At 42.1% G+C, this 17,030-nt stretch overlaps 1 protein-coding gene across 1 annotated transcript in view; it reads right to left on the reverse strand.

The window, feature by feature from the left end:
- Nucleotides 1-8,809: 8,809 nt before the first annotated feature.
- The window catches only part of syn2b (synapsin IIb), a 625,573-nt gene continuing 617,352 nt past the window's right edge, over nucleotides 8,810-17,030 (reverse strand). Inside the window, exons 12-13 of the mRNA XM_070895371.1 lie at nucleotides 14,613-14,907; nucleotides 8,810-8,945 (exon numbers count right to left, since the gene is read on the reverse strand). Of these exons, the coding sequence (XP_070751472.1) occupies nucleotides 8,810-8,945; nucleotides 14,613-14,907 (431 nt within the window). The remainder of the gene's footprint in view (nucleotides 8,946-14,612; nucleotides 14,908-17,030) is intronic.

A 17,030-nucleotide genomic window follows, 5' to 3' on the forward strand; every position in this document is an offset into this window, starting at 1 on the left:
CCTGAGTTCTCCACCTCAAAATCGTTCAGTTCTAGGCTAATGAATATAAAAGTTATTCAAGTAGGAATCGCTATGCCTACCCCATATTCTATTAACCAAAGGACATACTTACTTATAATTTACAAATTATAATTATTCCACCATTAAAGTAATGGATTATTTTCTAATTTATTAGAATTGTACTTTTTTTGCAATCATTTAATTAATGTTAACAAAGCAGTTCATAAAACATATGGGATCCTGTGCTTTTTAAATAGAGGCAGTGAGTACAAAAGCCAGGAAGTTATGCTAGACCTTTATAGGTTTGATACAGAAAGCAGCCAGTGAAGGAACGTGGTGTTGGAAACCTCAAAGTTCTCCAAAACAAAGCTAATGGCCGCCTTCGGATACTAATGCGTCGAGAGCAAGTTTTCAAAGTGTGTGCAAATCACTGGATCACTACTACAATGAATCTCAAACCATTAATGGGCTCTGATAAGGCATGGATGTGGTTGGCTAGTGACTTTTCAGATGGCGAGGCAAAACCTGAGCAGCTAGCAGCAAAGTTCAAGACTCCTGAGTTGGCTGAAGATTTTAAGGAAAAATTTGACGAATTTCAAAGGCTATTGCCCTCAGCTGCAATATTGTGGCCAATTGTGCACCATGCTTTAGGAAGGTCTTGAAGGCTTTGGACAGGGTACAGAAGAGATTCGGCAGCATGGTTCAGTTTACAGTTACGTGAATACACTGGAGAAGCTGGGGTTTGCTGCTTGGTGCAGAGAAGGCTAAGAGGAGATTTGATAGAGGTGTTCAAAATCATGAAAGGTTTAGATAGAGTAAATAAAGAGAACTGTTTCTAATGGACGAAGGGTCGATAACCAGAGGACACAGATTTAAGGTTAATGGCAAAAGAACCAAAGGTGAAATGAGGAAAAACTTTTTTGCGCAATGTGTGGTTAGGATTTGGAATGCACTGCCTGATAGGGTGGTGGATACAGATTCAATAGTAGCCTTCAAAAGGGAATTGGATAAATAGTTGAAGGATAAAAAATTGCAGGGGTATGGGGAAAGAGCGGGGGAGTAGGACTAATTAGATTGCTTTTCAAAAGAGCCGGCATAGTCTCGATGGGCTGAATGGCCTCCTTCTGTGCTGTACTATTCGATGATTCTATGAAAGAATAGCATTTTTTTGGGCAGTGTTGGTAAACAATACAGGAAGTTGTGATTGTGTACTTGTCCCTGGGATAGTTATAGAAGCATATGACATTCCTCTTCGAATTAATGGATGAACATGTAGTAATGTTAACTGCACAGACATTGATGTTTTTGGGTTAGTGCCATGACCAAGATGGTCAAAACTGATCGTTGCTGAATTATGGCTTCCCACCTCCCCAACTATCCAGAGAAGTGAATGCCGAATTATTTACAGTAGAATTGATGCCTTGAGACGCAAGAAAGCTGATCCACACTGCACTAACCTTGACTACATCGTGGAATGGTTTCATTGTACAAAACAGCAGAGCTTCAGCGGACTGGAATCAAGAATTTTCAGAAATTAACATTCTCATGAATTTTTTAAACAGCCCTCTCAGGTGGACATAAAATATCTCAATGGCTGTATTCCAGGAAGAGCAGAAGAGTGTTTGCAATGTTCTGGCCAACATATACACCTGAACCAACATAGCAAAAAACAAGATTATCCAGTCATTCAACTCATTGCCATTTGTGGGACCTTGCTGTCTGCAAATTGATTATCGTGTTTTTCTTACTAAACAACAGGGACTACACTTCAAAAGTATTTTATTAGTGGTGCTTTGGTATATACAAGTACAAATCTTCATGGCAACATCCTCGATCCAAGCACTGATATCTGCTAGATTCGTCCGAGCAAAGAACCGCAAGGACATGTGCATCACCCGTGCCATAATAGGAGCTGACGACTGCTGGATGGACCACTGCCTAATCTTCTCAGTGATGTCCATCAGTGTTGCCCAAAAACAGCGGCTGCAACAGAAAAAAATGCCATAGGAAAATCAACACTGGAGTACTGGGAGACCATGCTGAGAAAGTGCTATTCAGCCAGTGCCTCACTACCAATCTGGTGAATCAAAGTGATCCAGAGACACAGGGTGCTAACAGTGCCTGGTCTGCCCCCAACGCCTCCATAATTAAGACCTGTGAGCAGACGCTCAGTCACTCGACCAGGAAACACCAAGATTGGTTTGACAAGGATAACCAGGAGTTAATAAGCTGCAAGCGCAAGGCATTCTTGAATTGGAAACAGCAAGACAACTCGAGTGCAAGAAAGCAGCTCTACAGACGTCTGAAGGCTGAGGTGCAACAAAAAAACTCATGACCTATGGTGATGGTGAGTGGAGAAAGCTCAGGAGATCCAGCAACTAGCCGACAACCACGACGTGCGTGGATTCTTCAGTGCAGTAAAGACCACCTATGGACCAAGCACCCAAGGTTCTAGCCCATTGTGGTCAAAGAATGGAGACATTTTAATCCAGGACAGAGAGGCAGTCAGTGCTCGCTGGAAGGAGCACTTTGAAGATCTCTTTAATGGAGACTGTCTTCGACATGAGTGTACTCGACTCCATCCCATGGCATGCTACGCGCCACCATCTCAGTACAACCCCAACCCTGCATGAGGTTGAAAAGACTATTCGACAACTGAAGAACACAACAAGGCCTCAGGAGCAGATGGAATACCCGCCGAAGCATTAAAATATGGCGGAGAAGCACTATTGTCATGAATACATGAGGTCATTTCTCTCATTTGGAAGGAGGAGAGCATACCAGGGGATGCCGTAATTGTGACCATCTTCAAGAATTTCCTTGCTGTCTACCACAGAATTCTCCTCAACTGCCTTCTCCCTGTGGCAGAAGAGCTCCTCCCAGAGTCGCAATGCAGATTCCGCCCACTAAGGGGCACAATGGTCATGATCTTCACCGCATGATAAATTCAAGAGAAATGCAGTACATGGTCTTCTTTGACCTGACAAAGGCCTTTGACAGTTGACCGTGAGGGACTATGGAGCGCACTCTTCAAATTCGGCTGTCCTCCAAAATTTGTCACCATCCTCCGCTTGCTTCATGATGACATGCAAGCCGTGATCCTGACCAACGGATCCACCACAGACCCAATTCATGTACGAACCAGGGTGAAGCAAGGCTGTGTCATTGCACCAACGCTCTTCTGCAATGCTACATCTCACCATCAGTAAGCTTCCCACTGGAGTGGAGATAATCTACAGAACAAACGGGAAACTGTTCAACCTCCGTCACCTTCAGATCAAATCCAAGGTCATGCCATCCTCTGTCATCGAATTACAATATATAGATGATGCCTGCGTCTGCGCTCACTCGGAGGACAAACTCCAAACCATTGTCAGCACGTTCACCGTAGCGTACGAGAGCATGGGCCTTACACTAAACATCCATAAAACAAAGGTGCTCTATCAACCTGCCCCCTGCCCTCCCGATTATCAAAATCCAAGATGAGACATTGGACAACATGGACCATTTTCCATACCTCGGGAGCCTGCTGTCAACAAGGGCAGACAATGATGACGAGGTCCAACACCACCTTCAGTGTGCCAGCACAGCCTTTGGTCATCTAAGGAAGAGAGTGTTTGAAGACCAGAACCTCAAACCCGGCACCAAACTCATGGTCTACAGAGCAGACCTGATCACATATATGCCTCTGAGACATGGACTATATACAGCAGACACATCAAAGCACTGAAGAAGTACCACCAATGCTGCCTCCGGAAGATCCTGCAAATCCATTGGCAGGATAGGCACACCAACGTCTGTTCTCGCCCAGGCCAACATCCTCAGCATCGAAGCATTGACAACGCTCGATCAGCTCCGATGGACGGGCCACATCGTCCGTATGCCCAATATGCGACTCCCAAAGCAAGCGCTCTACTCGGAGTTCCGACACGGCAAACAAACCCCAAGTGGGCAGAGGAAACGCTTCAAGGACACCCTCAAGGCCTCCTTGAAGAAGTTCAACATCCCCACCGACACCTGGGAATCCCTTACGCAAGACCCCCCAAAGTGTAAGAGAACAATCCGGGAAGGCGCCGAACACCTCGAGTCTCTTCGACGGGAGCAAGCGGATACCAAGCGCAAACGGCGGAAGGAGCGCACGGCAACCCAAGCACTTCAACAAACCGACACTTCAACCACCGTCTGTCCAACTTGCGACAGAGACTATAGTTCCCGCATCGGACCTATCAATGTGAAAGCAAGTCATCCTTGACTCCGAGGGACTGTCTATGATGATGCTTTGGTACATCCGGAGGATATGAAAGGCACATGTTTCTTTCTTTAATATGGAACATAGATTGAGCAGTATTACATAAACATTTTCAATATTACTCACGAGCGTTTCCAAGTTCAAGTGCCACAAGGAGATGGCAATCAAAATCATGTTTCTCACATATTAGCACACATGAAAACTCTGGTGAAACTTAAATTGGCTTGAAGTTAATTTTCATGGCTAAAATGTGTCTCTGAAATAAATGTTCATTATAAATGCTAACATCATTTTGTTAACTATAAAATGATCCTTAATTTTAATTAACTAACTCTATAATTGAAACTAAAATGACTTAATATCTAAAACTAATAACTAAAATACATCTAGAAAATTAACAACTTAAAAATAAAATGATTTTGTGCAACTGAAACCACACTAGCAAACATTCCTCACTTTTCACATGTACCATTTGGTGGCAGGATAACAAATGACTTGGTATAGATTAGAATGTATGTGTGCCTGCTGGGCAAGACAGTTCTGTGGTTAAGTGGAATCCTTCCTATCCTCTTTTTTACATGTATTTAGTAGTTACTTACCTTGTAAATTTGGATAAAAACTTTATGGTTTCAATAAAGATGTGGGGCTAGAAATTGGTCTTTTGATGATAGCGGTATATTTTCAGCATTTTTCGCCAAAAACACCGTTAAAATACCGCTATTTTTTAAAGGCCTAAAATTGGCAAAAAAATGCGTCCGATGGTAAAAATCAGTGTTGCACGAGGATTCGCGGTGGAAACTGCGGTCCTTGCCAATTTTAGTCTGAGGCGATTACCGCTAAAAACAGGCCCTGGGAGGGGGGCAAAACAAAAAAAAAAATTAGTAAATATAAAAAAAAATCACAACATTCACAAGACACACATCTAGTGAATTGCTGAAAAAGGATTAAAAAATAAAAACTTTAACATCTTTTTTGCAGGTATCATATTTACCGCTATTTCTGGGGCTGCAACGCAGGCTTTTCTCGGGTGTTTTTTTCACCCAGACTACGGGTGCACCGAACGGCCAATTTAAAGCAATGTCACTTTTTTTCATCTTGCACGTTGGCGGCTCGCTTTTCAGTGATATTTCAAAACTGCCGGTGTCCAACTTTGGCCAATTTAGGTGAACACCTTTTTCCGTTAAAAAAGGCAAAATATCACCGAATAAACGGGCACAAGACTGGCCAATTTCTAGCCTGCAGGGTACTATGGATTTTGCTATGATAGGGCTATCTCAATAAAACAGTGAATTGTTATAGCTCATAGGCAACATTTTTGCTTTAATCCACTGCACTGCTTAATTCATCAAAATGATCCGATTAGATAAATGAGGATTTTGTGTGACTATTAGTACAGAATTATATGTCTTGCATCAATGAGAATTTGCTTGCTAAAACTAGAACTTGAGTGCGAAAACTGAAAACCAAAGTTAAGGTATCCTGAAATAAGACTAAACCTATTGTAGGATTACATCAGTGAATGTAGAAAGATGTTTATTTTTATTAGTCTTAGTCATAGAAATTTACAGCAAGCCATTTTGGCTCATCGTGCCTGCACCGACCGACCAAGAGCTATCCAGCTTAATCCCACTTTCCAGCTCTTGGTCCATAGCCCTGTAGGTTATGGCACTTTAAGTGCATATCCAAGTATTTTAAAAATGTGATGAGGCTTTCTGCCTCTACCACCCTTTCAAGCAGTGAGTTCCAGACCCCCACCACCTTCTGGGTGAAGAAATCTCCCCTCGTATCTACTCTATACCTCCCCCCAATTTCTTTAAATCTATGCCCCCTGGTTGTTGACCCCTCTGCCAAGGGAAACAGGTCCTTCCTATCCACTCTATCCAGGCCCCTCATAATTTTATGCACCTCAATCAGGTCTCCCCTCAGCCTCCTCTATTCCAAAGAAAACAGACCCAGCATCTCCAATCTTTCCTCATAGCCCAAATTTTCCAGTCCAGGCAACATTCTTATAAATCTCTTCTGCACCCTTTCCCGTGTAATCACATTTTTCTTGTAATGTGGTGACCATAACTGCACACAGTACTCCAGCTGCAGCCTAACCAGTGTTTTATATAGTTCAAGCATAACATCCTTGCTCTTGTATTCCATGCCTCAGCTAATAAAGGCAAGTATTCCATATGCCTTCTTAACTACCTTATCTACCTGGTCTGCTACCTTCAAGGATCTGTGGACCTGCACTCCAAGGTGCCTTTTTTCCTCTACATTTTTCAGTGACACACCATTTAATGTGTATTCCCTTGCTTTGCTAGACATCCCCAAATGCATTACCTCACAGTTATCCAGATTGAATTCTGTTTGCCACTGTTCTGCCCACCTGACGAGTACATTGATAGCTTCCTGCAGTCTGCAACTTTCTTCTTCATTATCAATCACACAGCCTATTTTAGTGTTAGCTAGAAGGAACTCTACTCATTGGAATTCAGAAGAATGAGAGGTGATCTTATCAAAATGTATAAAGATTATGAGGGGGCTTGACAAGGTGGATGTGGAGAGGATGTTTCCACTGATAGGGGAGATTAGAACTAGGGGGCATAATCTTAGAATAAGGGGCTGCCCATTTAAAACTGAGATGAGAAGGAATTTCTTCTCTGAGGGTTGTAAATCTGTGGAATTCGCTGCCTCAGAGAGCTGTGGAAGCTGGGACATTGAATAAATTTAAGACAGAGATAGACGGTTCCTTAACCGATAAAGGAATAATGGCGATATGCGGAGCGGGCAGGGAAGTGAACGTGAGTCCATGATCGGATCAGCAATGATCATATTAAATGGCGGAGCAGGCTCAAGGGGCCGTATGGCCTACTCCTATTTCTTATGAATGTAGGAGGACATAATATTGGCAATTGTGCTTTTGTCGCTTGTAGCAATATAAACATGATTATTATAGAAATGTAAAAAGTTCCAAGAATGAAACATGCTCAGGAAGCTAATACAATTGCTTTGTCGACTTAAATTATAACCAGGGATGACAAATTATACTTTCACATTAGCATCAAATATGTGGCTCATAAATGATGATACTAATATTACACTTTGCCTCAGGGAAAGGATAGGAACATAAAAATGTGCAAGAATGGAAAAGGCTATTGTGATCCATCAGGATGAGGGATTAACACATCGCTGAAAGTGGAATTGTACATAGCTGTGTGAAGAATTTGAATGAGTCTTTCTCTATGAATGGCTTGCCGGTCTACCACCATCTCCACTTCTTTTACTTACATCTTTCAATTTTAAACTGTCGTGCTTCTTTTCAATTCTGATTTTATTTTATTAACTGAAATTTACTTCTTTGTGTATTTAAATTCTAGCCTTTTCAGCTTATTGTCTATAGTTACAATAAGAAAGTGATTGCTGTTAATGATGTCAAATTTCGGTGACTTTATGTTGATAAATATATGATCAGTCTGTGTTATATTCACTATAGCTTTATTAGCCAACAATCTATAGTAAAGCAATCATATACCAAAACGTCTAATCAGATGGCGGGGCACATGGCATAGTATCAATACTGTATATTGTAAAATATGATAGAACAGGTGCAATATGCTGTGATGCTGTGGTCTCGTTTGGAGGTATCTCCCCAAATAATCACAATGTCTTCATTTATTTGATGAGTATATATATGTACACTGGACACAAAGTTGCTCAGTTTTATCAGATCATACAAGTTATGCTGAGTTAGATAAGCAAGCAAAATATATTAACAACAATTTACAACATAATAGAATATATAGGACATACACTAAGATAATACAGAGATTGTTTTTAATATACATTGATGTCTATATGAAGTTATTCTATGACACTACCCCCAATTGTCTGTATAAGTTGTTACACTTAAGAGGAAAGCAGTTTCTAGAAGTGCAAATATAGAGGAATGCAATTTTTATTCATTCCTTACATTACAAAGGGATCTCAATCAATTCACACACAATACTGATGTACATTTTTGTTACTTTTGACCAATTCAAAAGTAACTTGTAGATTGGCCACTACACATGTACTGTATCGAACTTACTACAGCATAGTACAGCTAATCACAAAAGCAGTTTATTAACAAATATTGCATTCTGGCTAGGAAGTACACAGAAATAAGCACATTTTAATTGAGTACCATCATACTGTTAGACTTCACTATGGAGTAAAATAGAGAAATGTTACATTCACTATAAGGCATCTCTGTGCACATATCACAACATCACAGTGGATATGCTAAAGGTTAGTTCCTTTCCTCTGTTGAAACCAATCAGATACCGCACTAGTACTGGAGCGTATTTTTTTGATGTCTACCAAAGGCGTCTTACACCAAACAGACCTAAAGCAGCTCATTATATCACATCCTACTTCGTACACATTACACTATCCACCCGCAAGTGCACTACAGAAGGCATCAATTCTAGGGCCACAGAACAGAATTTTTCTATAGTCACTGAAGTTAGAACGCTATAGCTTAGTGTAACATTGACATGGGGCTATCCAACACTTCAAGGCATTCAATTTCTTCTAATCAGAAAATAAACTGGCGAAGGACTTCCTCAGGTTACGGATTGTTTCAGCCTTTGCTTCGTCCTCATTTAAATTTGATCGAAATAGTGATGATTCCGTGATGTTGAATGCATTGGTCAAAGACTGTGATTTGCTGCAAAAACAAAACAAAAATCAATGCACTTGATTATATTTTGATCGTTGAAATATATCACATCAATAATCCATTATTCTCATAAAACCATCTATATCATCTCAATTCATGCCGTACTTTTGTTCCTTAAGCACTGTAAAATATCCATCATTCATTCTATGACCCCAGTTCATGAACAATTAGTAAATGTTAACACATTTTCTACAGCATGGATTTATGAAGGGGAAGTCCTGTTTGACAAATTTGCTGCAATTCTTTGAGGATGTAACAAAGAGGTTGGATAAAGGAGAACCAGTGGATGTGTATTTGGACTGCCAGAAGGCATTTGACAAGGTGTCACAAAAAAGGTTACTGCACAAGTTAAAAGTTCACGGGGTTGGGGGTAATATATTAGCATGGATAGAGGATTGGCTAATGAACAGAAAACAGTCGAGATAAATGGTTCATTCTCAGGTTGGCAATCAGTAACTAGTGGGGAGCCGCAGGGATCAGTGCTGGGACCCCACCTATTTACAATCTATATTAACGACTTGGAAGAAGGGACTGAGTGTAACGTAGCCAAGTTTGCTGATGATACAAAGATGGGAGGAAAAGCAGTGTGTCAGGAGGACACAAAAAATCTGCAAAAGGACACAGACAGACTAAGTGAGTGGGCAAAAATTTGGCAGATGAAGTATAATGATGGAAAGTGTGAGGTCATGCACTTTGGCAGAAAAAAAAATCAGAGAGCAAGTTATTACTTAAATGGAGAAAGATTGCAAAGTGCTGCAGTCCTCCTCAATCATCTTCTCCCCTTGGCCGAGGAGTTCCTCCTGGAGTTGCAGTGTGGATTTCGTCCCCACCGGGGCACAATGACTATGATTTTTGCAGTGCGACAGCTGCAGGAAAAATGCAGGGAACAGCGCCAGTCCTTATACATGGCCTTCTTCGACCTTACAAAGGCCTTTGACACTGTCAGCCGCGCGGGTCTATGGAGCGTCCTCCTCCATTTCGGATGCCCCCAAAAGTACGTCACTATACTCCGCCTGCTCCACGACGACATGCAGGCCGTGATCCTTACCAACCGATCCATCACAGACCTCATCCACGTCCAGACCTGGGTCAAGCAGGGCTGCGTCATTGTCCCAACCCTCTTCTTAATCTTCCTCGCTGCCATGCTCCACCTCACAATTGATAAGCTCCCCGCTGGAGTGGAGCTAAACTACAGAACCAGTGGGAAGCTGTTCAACCTTCGCCATCTCCAGGCCAGGTCCAAGACCACTCCAACCTCTGTCATCGAGCTACAGTACGCGGATGACACCTGCGTCTACGCACACACAGAGGCTGAACTCCAGGACATAGTCGACCTATTTACCGAGGCGTATGAAAGCACGGGCCTTACGCTAAATATTAGTAAGACGAAGGTCCTCCACCAGCCTGTCCCCCCCCCCCCAGTCATCAAGATCCACGGTGTGGCCCTGGACAACGTGGACCACTTCCCCTATCTCGGGAGCCTTCTATCAACAAGAGCCGGCATTGATGATGAGATTCAACACCGTCTCCAGTGCGCCAGTGCAGCCTTCGGCCGCCTGAGGAAAAGAGTGTTTAAAGATCAGTCCCTCAAAACTGTTACCAAGCTCATGGTCTATAGGGCCATAGTAATACCCGCCCTCTTGTATGGCTCAGATACGTGGACCATGTACAGTAGACACCTCAAGCCGCTGGAGAAATACCACCAGCGATGTTTCTGCAAGATCCTGCAAATCCCCTGGGAGGACAGACGCACAAACATTAGCGTCCTCATCCAGGCCAACATCCCCAGCATTGAAGCACTGACCACACTTGATCAGCTCCGCTGGACAGGCCACACAGTTCGCATGCCAGACACGAGACTCCCAAAGCAAGCGCTCTACTCGGAACTCGTCCACGGCAAACGAGCCAAAGGAGGGCAGAGGAAATGTCACAAGGACACCCTCAAAGCCTCCCTGATGAATTACGACATCCCCACTGACACCTGGGAGTCCTTGGCCATAGACCGCCCTAAGTGGAGGAAGTGCATTCGGGAGGGCACTGAGCTCCTCGAGTATCGTCGCCGAGAGCATGCAGAAATCAAGCGCAGGCAGCGGAAGGAGCGTGCGGCAAACCAGGCTCCCTGCTCACCCTTTCCCTCAATGACTATCTGTCCCACCTGTGACAGAAACCGTGGTTCTTGTATTGGACTGTACGGCCACCTAAAAACTCATGCTAAGAGTGGAAGCAAGTCTTCCTCGATCCCGAGGGACTGCCTATGATGATGATGCTGATTACAGTGGGGTAATCGTGACATCATGTCTAAGAAAGGTAGAGAAAAGTTTGTACATGAACTACATAGCACACTCATCCCGGTATTGTCATGATGCAAGCCATTGCTAGGTCTTTTGTTTGGTGGCCTGGAATTGACTCTGATCTGGAATCATGTGTGCATCAGTGCAATACTTGCATGCAGCTAAGTAAAGTACCAGCGGAATCTCCGCTGAGTCTTTGGTCGTGGCCATCCAAACCATGGTCGAGGATCCACATCGATTTTGCAGGCCCTTTCCTGGGAAAGATGTTTTCTGTTGTGTTGAATAGATTGGGCCTCTACTCATTGGAATTCAGAAGATTGAGAGATGATCTTATCGAAACGTATAAGATTATGAGGGGGCTTTACAAGGTGGATGCAGAGAGAGTGTTTCCACTGATGGGGAGACTCGAACTAGGGGGCATAATCTTAGAATAAGGGGCCGTCCATTTAAAACTGAGATGAGGAGAAATTTCTTCTCTCTCAGGGCTGTAAATCTGTGGAATTCGCTGCCCCAGGGAGCTGTGGAAGCTGGGACATTGAATAAATTTAAGGCAGAGATAAACAGTTTGTTAACCGATAAGGGAATAAGGGATTATGGGGAGCGGGCAGGAAAGTGGACCTGAGTCCATGATCGGATCAGCCAAGATTGTATTAAATGGTGGAGCAGGCTCAAGGGGCCATATGGTCTACTCCTGCTCCTATTTCTTATGTTCTTATGTACAGCTATCTTATAATATAAAAGTGTTATTTAATTTGGCTTCATTGTTAATCGCAAAAGCTTATATTGACGTAAAGTCTGTAGGTGCATAATGTACTGAGGGTTATTAACATCAGCAGAAACAAACACCAACTAACAGAATGAACACAGTCAGTAGGATGTGAATAACAGCAGCAATAATAGCAGAATCCAAACCCTGCAGTCACTTATGAACTCACTGGTGTCTCAGCAGGTTGGATGACTGAGTGAATCCCTTCCCACACTCCAAACAGGTGAACGGTCTCTCCACAGTGTGGACTCGCTGGTGTTTCAGCAGGTTGGATAACTGAGTGAATCCCTTCCCACACTCAAAGCAGGTGAATGGTCTCTCCCCAATGTGAACTCGCTGGTGTCTCAACAGGTGGGATGAACAAGTGAATCCCTCCCCACACACAGAATAGATGAATGGCCTCTGCCCAATGTGAACTGCTGATGTTAATAACCCTTCAACTAGGTTGGAGTTCAATATTTTGATATTTCAAATAACAATGTGTTGATATTTGATGTCTCTAAAATAAGAAGAGACTAATTGATGTCCTGTTTCTGACTGCTCCATTTTTGATCGGGGTGGAGGAGCAGTGAGAGATCGGGGCCCAGGAGCGTCGTGATTGGGGCCCAGAAGAGACGAGGGCCCAGGGGCAGCACGGGCCAGCCCACACTGCGATCAATGGATAGTAGGAGCATGTGTGTGCACTAGGTCTGCGCAGCAGAGCTTGGTCTCCAGTTGTCTTGGTTAACCCTTGCCACTGGATCAAGACCGAGCTCTGTCAAGCCCGTGTAGTGGCTGGTGTGCAATGGCCACCCCACGTTAAAAGAATCCATGCACAGGCATCTTCCACCCTTCAGTATGTAGTTCGGGACCTAGATTGTCAGGTCCCTCATTGAAACACCTGTGAACATCCCTTTTTGGTGTGGGAGCGGGTCATCCTCGATAGGAGGGACTGTCTAATACTTATACAATGTTATTAAAAGAGAACAGTAATAATAATATTATTTCAAGCCTTCTGGTTTGCTTATTTTCCTGAAAATAAGTAACTTTTCTGCTGATGCAGAGTTTAGGGAAAATAAACTTAAATCTAGAAATGTGGAGGTTGAGATCTTCATTTTTTAATTGACTATATCTCTAAACAGGGTCACAAGAAGTAGTTTACAGAAGAAAGACTTACATTTATATAGCATCTTTCACAACCACTTAACATCCCAAAGTGCTCTTTATTGTTGTAATGTAGGAAACGCGCAGCCAATTTGTGCACTGCAAGCTCCCTCAAACAGCAATGTGATAATGAGGGATAAATACTGGCTAGGATAACTCCCCTGCTCTTCTTCGAAATAGTGCCACAGGATCTTTTATGTCAGGGCCTTGGTTTAACGTCGCATCCAAAAGATGGCACCTCTAACAGTGCAACGTTCCGTCAATACTGCACTGGAATGTCACCTTGGATTTCTTTTGTACTCGAGTCTCTGGATGGCCACCTACATGGAGCAGCTAATGTGCCACTCACAGGAGAACATTGTCTCTATGGAGGATAGATGGCTATGCATGGAGAATAGATGGCAGAGACTCGTACACCTTCTCTCCAGGAGGGATGTCAGCATAGACATAGGTCCTCATGGCCCCACTAATGTGCAGCAGGGTGCTCTCCAGCTCCTTGGCAGCAGGGAAGTGAGCAGGCTGCCTGTACCTCGTAGAAGCAAGATGACACGCAAGTAGATTTACAAGGGTAGCCACTTGAGTGTTTTATCCAATGTTGATGTAAAGTTTCTGTTATTCTGCTGTCAAAACATAAAAATCTTTATTTTCAACACTTTCTGGTCTTGGACAGATTTGTGTGCCCCTTTAGAAGTGGTTTAGTGAGTTGCTGTGAATGGTGAGACAGAATAGTACCTTTAGCAATGGTGATGGATGTGAAAGGAATGGCTTAGGCATTGGAGGGATCCTTTATGGTGTTGCTTTGGGGTAGTGCCAACCTGGTGCACCATGTGACAGCTATATGGGTGAAGTGAAGTAAATCTGGCCATAATGAGGGCATCCCTGGTCTCCCAAGCTGCAGTGTGCTCGGGTGCTGATGCCCTCTGTCCTATGAAGTATCAGGTAATTGCGGAGAAGGTTGGTGTTGTTGCTGGTGTTGGAGCTCATCATGGTCTGATTCTGAGGACCAAGGTAGGAGAGTATAAATGGCACCCATGTTGATGGAATAGACAGTAGGTGAAGTAGAAATGACAGAAGCAATCTGTCAATGGTGAGAGAGGTTCTTCCAATGAGGTGACACTAGATGGAGACTTTGTTGGAAAGACTTGCGGCCTGGGAATGCAGTGAGGAACAGCTTCTGCCTGGGGGCGGTGGGGGGGGGAAGGGATGACGACGGGTTCCCGACCCGCTTTTACTTTTTATAAATTTCCACCTGATCTGCCTCCATTCCCGCCCGCACGAACCCCAGGAAATTCCAGCCTTTCTATCCATTTTTTATTTGTTTAAAATTCTGAATTTGCGCTGGTAGGCTAATGCTTCTTATGTTTTTGTTGTGTTACCAATGTTTGCTGTTTTAATATTTAAGATGGCAGTTTTACACTTTTCATAACAAGAAACCCCAAATTAACAATATCTTACTTTAAATGAGGATGGGGTTGTGGCTGTTGCTGAGGTGTCTTCGGCTGTGATTTGAGTGGAGGCTGTGCCTGCATCATCTGCTCAGGTTGCCCCTTCAGTGGTTGACCTTGTGGTCTCTGGGTTTGCAAAGTAGGCTGTGGTTGTTGCATTGCTTGCCTTGGTTGCCTCTGTTGCTGAGTTGGGAGGCCAGTGGGATGCAAGCCTCCTTGTGGACGTGGCCCCTCGGAAGAAGCATGATGTTGCTGCAGTAGGTCTTGGCTTTGTGGATGTGGTCCTTGGGGTTGTGTTGGGCCCCCTATGTTCAGCACAAGAAATACTAAATAATGTTACATTGATAGGAATTCCTTATTCACTTTGAAATCCAGCGCTTCCTTACTAGAAAATTAAAGGGGGATATTTATATGTACTTTGGTGGCCTTCACAAATGTGACATATTATGGGATTGCACTACTGTGATCATTTTAATATTTTAGATCAATGGCTACATTTAGTCATAATTGTAAGCAGAGACTCAAAACTTTCTCACTAATAAAATACAACCCTGCTTATGAAGGCAATTCCAGTGTTTCACACAGGAGCTATAGTACTTTAAGTCATAAGGAAACAATACATGGAGATAATATACTAGGTCACTGAAAGCAAAAATAGAAAAATCCAAACGAGACAGATAAAAGGTTAGAGTAAGCAATATGCTAGGTGCCACAAGAAAATCGAGCATAAAATTTACAAAACTTAAGGAAAGCTATGTTGCTAACATAGCACATTGACCCTATTTACATTACGTCACCAGCTAATGACAAGTTTGCTGTTGAGCAGCCTGTTGGCCATTTTACCGTCTTCTTTGAAGTAACCAATGCAATGAAATAGGGTGGTTCATTCACTGCTTAATTGTCAAGATCAATATGTGCTTCAACAAACTTTTAGAATGTTTTCAAGAGCCAGGTGAAATGTTGTTTTACACTTATGTGGTATTGGTAAGTTATAGAAAACTAGTTAATAAACTACTATAATTGACAGAATTTATTTGTGGCAGATTATCAATCATATTTACTTATTTCATGCATTCACCAGTTGTTGGGAAATTGAAAAATTAACTAATATGCTAATCTTTGTCAAGAAGTCTTGGTTATGCAAAACTGGCAAAACATCAACTGCATATAAAAGGGAGACATTAAAACATCAAAATAAAATTTTAATTACATTTAAATTAAGACAGAGAAACCAACATTATTAATTTGTGTAAGTAGGGTAATTGAAAAACAGTGGAAAAGTAATTAATTAATTAATTTGCAAACATTTGAAATTTGAAGATGTAAGGTTAGAACAATATATTTGAAGATGGACGTATTTGGTTTACCATTCAGTTCTGTTTGATTTTGGATATAGGGAGAAATATTACTGTCATTTCTTTAAGTACTATTAACGAACATTCATTTATAACCCCTCCCCACCATTTGTTAAGTAATTTTTCCCCTTTCTCCTTAAGTTCCTTTACAAAACACCCCATTCCCTGACCAGAGGGTGGGTAGGTTTCTTGCTCTGAGGCCTCTAATTCTTTAGAGAGACACTTGAAGGTTTGTGAGAGTGACTCAAGGTGACTCACCCTCTGATTTCTGATTTTCCTTCTCTCCCTGTGGTAAGTGCTTGGCCTCAGCTTGACGACTCCCACTGATAGTGGTTGAGATTGAGAACTTACCACGTTGGTAATCATGATTGCTTCAATGTGCCTCCCTTAAATTGTTTCTTAAAGTTTAAATAATAATTCAAGAAATGGTCAAATGCAGCTACACAAGTCTTTGAGATTACATTTTCAATGCATAAGCAAGTGCTGGATTTAAATAATTTAGCAATATTCCTCTGTTACAATGCACAATACAGTTGATTTTGCAAAATAGATACCTTCAAAAGGAAATCCGAATGACTTTTAAATAGTACATTTTTCATTGCATTCAAATTTCAATTAGATTTGAATGAAATAAATGTGATTGGATTTACTCACAATTGAACACAGTTTGACAAAAGTGTTGATAGCAAAAATTAACAGTGCCAAGAACCTTACATCATTCTTCAATATGTCAGTGCACATTAAAATACAGCTTTAAATCCATTTCTAATACAGTAATGGATACATGGGTAATTAGGGCCTATATTCATAAAATAAATTAATTATAATCTAAGGAATCCAATGATCTCCATGGTGTAGATAATACTCATTTCATACACAAGTAGAAACAAATCTTATGAATAGTGGTCTCAATAAATAGATGTACATCTAAACAATTGGTTTGTTTTTCAGGCTTACTAAGAGATTAAATTGTACGTTTAGGAATAATCGGGTGACGGTAGTATTTGAATCAAATTCATACAGAGGAGGTTAAATAGGTATGCATAGTCTTTAAATCATTATCCTAGATTGTT

Source organism: Pristiophorus japonicus, chromosome 12 (assembly GCF_044704955.1).
Source record: "Pristiophorus japonicus isolate sPriJap1 chromosome 12, sPriJap1.hap1, whole genome shotgun sequence".
Taxonomy (NCBI): Eukaryota; Metazoa; Chordata; class Chondrichthyes; family Pristiophoridae; genus Pristiophorus; species Pristiophorus japonicus.